Here is an 8,664-nt window from a genome sequence, read left to right as displayed (position 1 = left end):
AGACGAGCAATAAGAGTAACATCTTTATTCCGAAAGACATAACAGATGTGAAATCACATGAAGTTGTTCGACCAACACCATATGTTGGTTTCTTCTATTTCAATAATTCCCCAGAGTAACGAATAGAATGAACAGCATGCATTCTACGTTATGGAGTGAAGAACTAATTTTTCCCCTTCTCTGTATTCATTTTGACCGATTGTTCACTTGTCCTCATTTTCCATGTCACAATTTGCAGTCAAAATCAAGTCATCAAGTATCATAATAAATTCCTCACCGTCACTTCTGTTCCGAGTGTTGCCTCTGCTAATATCAGGTTAGTCAGCTTTTAGCCCTCATGTTCTGTACTCCACAATTTGAGGACCAATTAATCCGTCAGCTGTATCTCAGTCACAAGTTCGATTTTGTGTCTATAACCTTTTCATCTCAAATTCAACAACCTCTTCAGAGCAGAAGCAGAGATTGCCCAATGTTGAGGCTTCAGGAACAGTGCCAAGGCCACCATGACAGGGAGCCAGTTGTCATTCAGCCAATAAGATGTTGAGCCACGAGAGGAAGCCATTATTCACTGCTCATGTTTATTAAGCCACATCAGGAGGCCATTTGACATCGTCTCAGTGCAACAGTCGTCCCTCACGTGTTCACCCTCGCTTCCTTCCTCACAACAATGTGAGACTAAATCCACTTAACGCACACACACTCGAATCAGAAAGACAAACAAGCAAATACCTAATTGAAAACAACACACTCATGGGTTGAACACAAGATGTACAACTCGAGGACATGAATTCCCCTCCAGGATGAGTTACACAGAGCGCTGCAGGACCAGAGCTGAATTCAGTCCTGGTACAGCAGGAATCCAGAGAAGGTGCTGTACTTCCAGGTGCTTCCATAGATGGCTCCTCTGTGCAGCCTGAGCCACACCTGGTCTCCTTGAAAGAGTGGCAGGATGGCGTGGTTACTGGCCGTCTCGTGATCGGGGGCGCCATCGTTGGCGTAGGCGGACACCATTACTTCCTCGTTACGCATGAGGTTGATGTAGAGGGGGATGTTGATGGCCAACTTGAGGATGTGGAAGATGAAAACGTAGATGCCGTTGACCGGACAGGTGAAGCGGCCTATGCGAGAGTCGTACATGTCGCCGAGGTTGCTGTGCAGCTGGTCGAAGACGATGGGCTGGTCCAGGTTCCCCGGGGCAAAGTTAGCGGTGCGCGAGGCAGTGAAGGCCACTCTGATGGGCTGGGAGAGCGGGTACACCGGCATGGGCAGCAGTGTGGTGTGATGGCCGTGGGGGGTGAGAGGGACCTCCATGGTCGACGCCGACAGGGAATCTCCGTGACCCGAATCCACAATCGTGAACTCTGCCTCTCGTTCTGGACTGCTCACTTGGGAAGAGTCGCTCCAGGGGGCTGCAACAGACAACACTCATGACTGTCCCAATTGTGGTTTCAGATTCGGATACAAAAATGTCAGACGTCAGCAGAAAGGAGGTGGATTTCACCTTGAACTTGCAAGTTTAAATAAGCTTTAGTTGGGTTCCTACCAGAGTTGTGCCGCCCCCCATGGTGGTAGCCTTGCTGATATCCAGACTCCTGAGGAAAGCAGCAGGCTTTCACTAGACAGCAGAGCTTTGCATTGTGAGCGGCAACATACCCATCCGGCATAGATGTGTGGGCCTGACTCTCTGACGGGCCCATGAGGGACATAGGCTCCTCCTGGAGAGCAGCAATGGTCAACAATACAGAAACGGTACGCAGACAACACCAGATTCCTACCTCTCAGAGACCGTCTACTGTAATGGGGTGGCCCAGGTCTGCCGCCGTTGGCACCCATCTGACCAGGCGACAGGAAATAGCCTGCAAGTGAAGGAGCATGCAACAGTTGTGTGTCGTGAATATACCAGCTAGAGCGCCGCTACTGACCTTGCTGTGGAAAGGGAGCAAATTCAGGTGGAGTTTGGGTGCTGGTGGTGATCAACACAGGTTCACCAAAATCTGGTTTGCAGGCACCAACACATTTTTGGGTAGGCAAAGCAGTCTGCTCCAAGACCTGCAGTCGATCACACTCATTTATTATGGCACCACTAACATATCTCACGCCAAACAGTTTACTTTGTAATTTCCCACTGTGCCAGTGACAGAACAAGTTACATGCTTGACCGTTAATCAGGTGATGATGCAGGACTCACTGCCTGGATGTTCTTGTAGTGTGTAGAGCTGAGAGTTCGTCTGGAGGGAGGAGTGGAGAAACTCTGGTCTTGAGAGGGGGTGGAGGAGCGAGACACGACTCTGCTCAGAGGGGATTGCTTTCCAGATCCAGCCACAGGGGTCTTCCAAAAGCAAAAACATCAAAGTAAAGCACCACAATAAGGCTATTTTGACCACTTTTCTCCTCACATGAGGACGGTTCTTCTCCAGGCTCACAGAGATGGGCGACTCACGGCAGTAAAGTGGAGGTGAGGGGAACTTCTTCCTCTCCGTCAAGTGCAGAAGCTCCTGCAGAGAGGCAGAAGTTTAAAACAAACAAGACTTGATGGCAGCTACGCTCTGCTGATCATTACACGAGAGAGGTTCTTTGGGGAAAAGCCCTGTTGGAAACTCTGCAGGCTCGGATCTCCATTAGTCAGACTGGCTTTGCGCTCCAGGAGTCTGGCAGGAAGTGGAGTGGACTGAGGGACAAGAGAAACGATGAGTTTGAGACTTCAGAGACACAATTAACAAGAGTCAACTTACGTGAAGCGTTTTAAGAGGAATGTCTACAGGGCTTCTCAAACCTGACACAGAAGACAGAATGAGACTGACTTATCCATGTAAGACAGAATAACAAGAGACAACAGTTCCTACACACATCATGACTAATGAGGGTGCTGAACCATTTCACTTTCAAACCAGACTTTTAGATGTAGCTTCAGTTTAGAGCTCAGTTTTTGTTCGAGGCACAACATTACGAAACCAGCCAAAGTATTTGAAAAAAATAAAATAAAACCAAGTAATGGTTGATCCTTTTTTCAGACCCTTTATCACCAAAGGGATATTTGAAAAGCGGTATCAGACCGACATCTCTAACTTGGAGGAGGCCATGGGGCAGTACAGATGAAGTTTCTCAGTTAACCTGAGAACACCCATTTACACAGAAGTGCTGGAACCTTATGGTGACAGCAAGAGTTATGGAGCTCTTTGCCTCCAACATCTCAACTAGGTTGGTGGATAGATGACTAAATCATAGTCATGATGAGCTGCTGCCTAGAATGTATACAAAAGTCTAAAGAGAAGAATGATGTAACAAGTGGAAATTTTCTCGTTTTGTAATCTTCCCAGAAGATGAATACTTTTTTGTACATAACTTACACCAGTTTACGAACTAGGCTCTAGTTTGCAAACGGTCACAGCATGCATGCGGAGGAGGATTGTGTGCCACAACATTTTGCTCAAAATTTGGCAGTTTGGTTCCCAAGAAAGTAGTGGAAAGAATCACTGTTCACGGTTGAAATAAAGAGTAATCTCAGAATGACACAGACCTATATATTTGGAACGTCAGCCAATGGCACCTGTTGAGCACTTATTTATGTGTCATTTCACCACGATAAAATGCACTTTCCCTCTACATTTCATTGCAAACCGACCAATTAAATGGTCAAAATAACTGGCTTCTCTGGATAGCTGGATTTTCTCCATCAGCATGGGTAGAGATTTGACCAACACAAAAGCAAAGTGCATTGTACAACCTTCACCGTCCTTCCAGTAAGACAAAACATCCAAACAAGATGCTAGAACCAGCCAAACTTCTACCAATGACCATCCCCCTCACTCCTATGCAATCCCCCCCATGTATTCCCATATCATTCAAACCATTTCGACCCAGTACTCTGAAAGACGACTTGGATGAGTGAAAAGCAAACAGTTACCCAGAGAAGACTGCGATCCATGCAACTTCAGCCGGGAGGGAACAGTGGAAGGCGAGGCCTCACCATCCAAAAGAGAGTCCTGAGCGCAACAAAAACAATGGTCATTACAAAAAAATTGTGGAAGGAATAAATAAATCCATTTGGACTTGACCTGCATGAAACAAAAAGATCCATCGCAGTTGGTCATGAAGTCCTCCAAGTGCCGCTTCCTCAGTACCGGGTCTTGTGGCAAGAACGTCGGCGAGTTGAAAACTTCTACAGGCATTTCTGTGTGACTGGCCTGTCGAGAAGAAAGTTCATCTTAATTTTTAAAACAAAATGGAAAATTTCATCAAAGCACTTTTTTCCCTCACCAACTTATTGCTTTGCTCTATTTTGGCCTTATTCCCTTTCCTCTGGAAAGAAAAGTTGTCAAGTCAGCTTCATAGCAACTTCAAATTCTCCTCATTTTACTAGTAAATATGATCCACAAGAACTAACATCTTCATATGAAATGAATTGCTCAGATTCTGCTCACCCGTTTTCCACACATGGACTGCTTCTTGCTGGCCGAGACCTTTGGAATGAAGGTGGCAGCTCCTCTCCACGGCTTGGAGACTTCTGCTGAGTCTGGCTCTTCGACAAGCTCCATGTCCCAGGAGTCAGGAGGCTCTTGCTCCGTCATGGTCAGCACTTCCTTTCCGCTCTGAGTAGGAGGAGTCGCCATGTCAGACAGGTACAGTCTGTTGAAAAACTGATGTTTCACCAAGAGTCAGAGTTAAGCAGCAAAATACTTACACAAATCAGCAATTTAAAAGACAAGGTGGTTTGAAAGTATAACATGGACGTCTGGCCCTCACTTTTGTATGCAAAGTCAACTATATGCTAAAGTTTGTGAGTGTTCAAATGTGTGACAGCATGACGCAAATGGGCAAAATAATCAGTTGCTAAATATCAACTCAATGTGACACACCACAAACTACTGAGCAGTGATGAAACGTTAGGCAACGGCTCATCTTAAATGACAATTCATCCCCTAATATATGGAAAAAGATGGTGCACAAAAAAGTGAAAACCCCTCAGCGTGCACCTCTGCCACATCCCATGCAATTCTTCATCAGCAAGCACTGCTCCTTACCTCCTTCACTTCATTTGGTTTTGGCTTTACTTTGGCTGGCAGAAATTACGGCAAATTAAAAATAGCTACTGTCCTTGAATAACCAAGAGGTCATGCCCTTACTGTTGCTGGAGGTCAGTGGCACATCGAGGGGCTTGACAGGAGGAGGAGGAGCAGGCAGACAGATAAAGTACTCGCTGCTCAACAGTTCACTCAGTTCCTCCTTCAGCTGCTTGACTGAAACGTACATCGACAAGTATCAGCAGCAGCCGAACAGTATACTTCAAATAAACAAGCATGGTTTCACGTTATAGTCGGACACCAAAACCCTTCACAAAAATGACAAAACAATTGTAAAAAGAAAGTGAAGTCAAAAGGCTAATGGTTGGATTGTCTACCAGACTGTCACTATGGCAGACAAGTTTTAGAATCAATGTACAAAACATCACCCATCCCCCTTGATGTTTTATCAAAGAATTAATTCAATTAACCAACATGACATGCAAGACCTACTCTAAGATATACAGCAAATGCATTCACATCTGGTAAGCACGATTCACAACTTGACTCACATGTTGTTCCAACAACTGGCTTGTCCTTCCCATCCAAAAGATCCAAGTAGGCCTGGGCAGCCTTCTCCATCCGACGATCCAAGCTAAAAAAAATTAAAAAAATGCATATTCAAAAGCCTTATTTCACATCATACACACACATCAAAGATGAGGGATTGTTACAGGGTAATCTCTCAGATGTTTTAAACCCCTTTCACAAACAAGTTTGTTTAACCTCAGAGAGTTGTCCTTTGTGACTCCCAGCAGGGCGGCGAGCTGGACCAGGTGTTGCAGCTGATGGGGCGGCAGCACCGGAGCCTGATTTTGTCCAGTCAGCAGATCTTTTCTGACGTGATCCAGCTGCAGACTCCCGAGAAGCTGCTGGATCTGAAGCACCGTGTTGAGACGGCACCGCTCCGAATCCCTCTTGGCCACTTCCTCCCTCTTCACCACCTTCTTCTGGGCCACAAGCAGCTGCAGAGACAAGTTGGGTGCTTAGTCCACTTTCCCCAAGGCTACTGCGCATCGAGGACATCAGAAAACTGACACACATTAAATACAAACTCATGCAAGATGTCAGATAACAAACGTCATGCAAATATTACGGTAAATGCCGTCATGCATTTAAACAGGCAAGCGAACATACAACAAGAACAATATGACCATCACAAAGATGCAAGTTAAGATCTGTCCAGCGGCTTTTCAGCACCTCAGTCGGTCGAATTCAGATTTAACGGTGACACCTAGAGTGCAAAGAAATACAAAGCAACCAAATCACCACACTAATATATTCTGAAGCCTTTTCTATGACTCTTGTATTAAAGTGAAAAATCCTTATTACTTTATCAGACAATGATTTTGAAGTCCATGAACTTTGCTTCCCATCAAAGTAAGTTTGCTTTATTATGTGTAGTTGGCATGGCATTAACCCATTGTTTGGGTGCTTGTTTTTGGATTTATAAATTGATATGTAGAAAAGACGACCAGAAAACACCAGAGGCTTTACTCAGCAGACAGAACCCATTGGCACATGGTGAAATCGCTTTGTTTCAGGGTTATGTAACTAACAATACACAGCTGAACAGATGACACCTGAGAGATGAATGTTTGAGCCTTGCTTGTTTTAAATAAACAATTCAGTTGATACATTTGCAGGCTATTAAAGCATGAATTATATTTGGAAATTAATGTTTGATATCAATATCGGGTGATTTCATTGGTTCAGAAGGGCCATTACAGGTGGTAGAAATTTACTTAAATGGTCAAGTAAAAAACAAACAGGAGTGTCACGCAGTTCAGTTCAAGTGTTACTCATATATTCATTGCAGCTACACGTTTCCAATTTATGATAATGAATGGGAGATCGAAGAATATTTTTTCCTTGTAAAATTTTACAGTTCCTTTTTTTACAAATGCATGCTGGGATGCAGAAATGTGGTCGTCGATTTGAGTTGCAGGATGTAGCAACAATAAACCTTTGAGTTTCTTGGGGGAAAAAAAGCATTGAAGACACTGATTCATGTACATGCACTCAAGTGTGCCTCTTCAGGGAACATGGAAATTACTGTAAATAACATGCCAACATTGAAACTGAGTCAGACCTATTGCCTTGGTTTACATCTGTAAGCCGTCATAAAACATGACAGTCTTCAGTCTCCACGGCGCTGGATAAGATAAATGCTGATGTTGAATTGTATTGAAACAGTAAACCAAAGAATACATTCATGACATAACTTATTCAAACTTGCCTCCTGAGTCAGACTGTCCAGGGTTTTGTGGAGCTCCTGTGCGAAGGCCAGGTTGTGCAGCACTTGCTCATACTTTTCAACAGCTGCCTAAAACATGAAAAAAAAAAAAACAGCACATGAGTAAACTTCTCAATCACGGACAGTACTTTGATCCAGGTACACCATCTGGTCTTTGTTCAGAATCTCTCCCCGGTCCAGCCTCTTCTTGTATTCCTCCAGTTTGAGCTGTTGACACAAAGTCAGAGCGGAAACCTGAATAGACTCTGTGTATTTAAAAGGTCCCCGGTCATACCTTCTTCTTCTCCATGTTTCGAACTTTGTGCTTGAGACAGATGAGGCCGTCTTCTATGTAGTTGTCATAGCCATGGTAAGCGGAGCAGACCTCCAGGCTGAGGCGCCCAGGTGAGCCTGATTTGGGGCTCCCAGTCCCGAGCAGAGCCAGCGGTTCTTCCTCCACCTCCCGTGAGCGCTCAGGTGAGGGCGAGACGTCCACGGCGGCAGACAGCTGCACCATGTTGGCCTCCACTCTGGACCAACACCTTCAGGTTCATACAACAGCAACTGCTCTTTGACAGTCAATAAACTACCAAGATGGAGCTTTGAGGACGCAGCCTCAACTTCCACAACACCACAACAGAGACATCACGTGTCTCATGCAACATGTTCAGTTGCAGACGCTAACTGGCTTCACTCGTGCGTACAACAACTGCCACGATAAACCACCTTCAACTCACCTTTGAGCCTTCAGCGCCAAGAGCCGCTCACCTTCCGAACACCGCCGAAGTTTCGCGAAGCGGAGCAGGTCGAGGCCGCGCGGGCTCCCATCCACACGTTTATATACACGTGAGAAGCTCATTTCCGGTGTCGACACAGCGCAACTGCGCCATCCTCACTTTTGACCCAGTTTTGAAAATGTATAGTCACTAAAATAATAGTACCCTGAACTCAAGTCTATGAAGTACAATTAATTACATTTAAAAAAGATCCCAATATGTGAATTGCTCACTCATTTTCAGCAGTCACAAGTTTTTCCATTTTCATAACCCAAGGATTGTATTCCCTTTTATTTGGTAGTCGATGCAAAATGTTTTTTTTTTTCTCTGTTTAAAAAAGAATTAGCCTGACTTTTTTCCTGAGAGGAAAACTGTGCAACATCTTTCAATGATTATTGACCATCATCGCTTGTCATCATGCCCCAAACTTGCATGAAAATTCAGGCGTCACAGGGTTAAAATGTAATCGAATTTAAACTTGACCTGACCCAAAAAAAAGCTCTTCTCACTGCCTGGGCCCAGGAAACAATCACTGATGTCCACGCACACAAGAAGGGCACAGGAAAACATAGCTTACTACTCATTCTTACAC

The 8,664-nt window shown here is 44.8% G+C and overlaps 1 protein-coding gene across 4 annotated transcripts; it reads right to left on the bottom strand.

The window, feature by feature from the left end:
- Nucleotides 1–93: 93 nt before the first annotated feature.
- caprin2 (caprin family member 2) lies at nt 94–8,124 on the bottom strand. Of its 4 annotated transcripts, none has more exons than XM_053864135.1 (21): nt 8,034–8,124; nt 7,592–7,826; nt 7,462–7,524; nt 7,300–7,386; nt 5,787–6,025; nt 5,573–5,655; nt 5,124–5,237; nt 5,022–5,056; nt 4,422–4,637; nt 4,258–4,299; nt 4,056–4,184; nt 3,905–3,983; nt 2,733–2,773; nt 2,561–2,668; nt 2,397–2,495; nt 2,189–2,329; nt 1,923–2,049; nt 1,776–1,856; nt 1,654–1,715; nt 1,544–1,592; nt 94–1,409 (listed from the first exon to the last, which is right to left on the bottom strand). In XM_053864135.1, the coding sequence occupies exons 2-21, from the start codon at nt 7,811–7,813 to the stop codon at nt 838–840; spliced, it is 2,589 nt and encodes an 862-aa protein (XP_053720110.1). In that variant the 5' UTR covers nt 7,814–7,826; nt 8,034–8,124; the 3' UTR covers nt 94–837. The 4 variants fall into 4 exon arrangements, with proteins under 4 accessions (XP_053720110.1, XP_053720111.1, XP_053720112.1 ...); XM_053864136.1 differs by having other exon boundaries at nt 1,544–1,589; XM_053864137.1 differs by having other exon boundaries at nt 4,422–4,589.
- Nucleotides 8,125–8,664: the final 540 nt, after the last annotated feature.

Source organism: Synchiropus splendidus, chromosome 4, assembly GCF_027744825.2.
Source record: "Synchiropus splendidus isolate RoL2022-P1 chromosome 4, RoL_Sspl_1.0, whole genome shotgun sequence".
In the NCBI taxonomy this organism is placed as follows: domain Eukaryota; kingdom Metazoa; phylum Chordata; class Actinopteri; order Syngnathiformes; family Callionymidae; genus Synchiropus; species Synchiropus splendidus.
This window is presented reverse-complemented; position numbering and strand designations above follow the sequence as displayed.

Bases quoted from the DNA above. Each gene is read 5' to 3' on its own strand.
- caprin2 (XM_053864135.1), bottom strand. From the start codon at position 7,813: ATGGTGCAGCTGTCTGCCGCCGTGGACGTCTCGCCCTCACCTGAGCGC. The intron at 7,525-7,591 runs GTATGACCGGGG...TTGTGTCAACAG, and splicing joins GAAACATGGAGAAGAAGAAG to CTCAAACTGGAGGAATACAA. The intron at 2,330-2,396 runs GTGAGGAGAAAA...TGCTTTTGGAAG, and splicing joins TGGAGAAGAACCGTCCTCAT to ACCCCTGTGGCTGGATCTGG.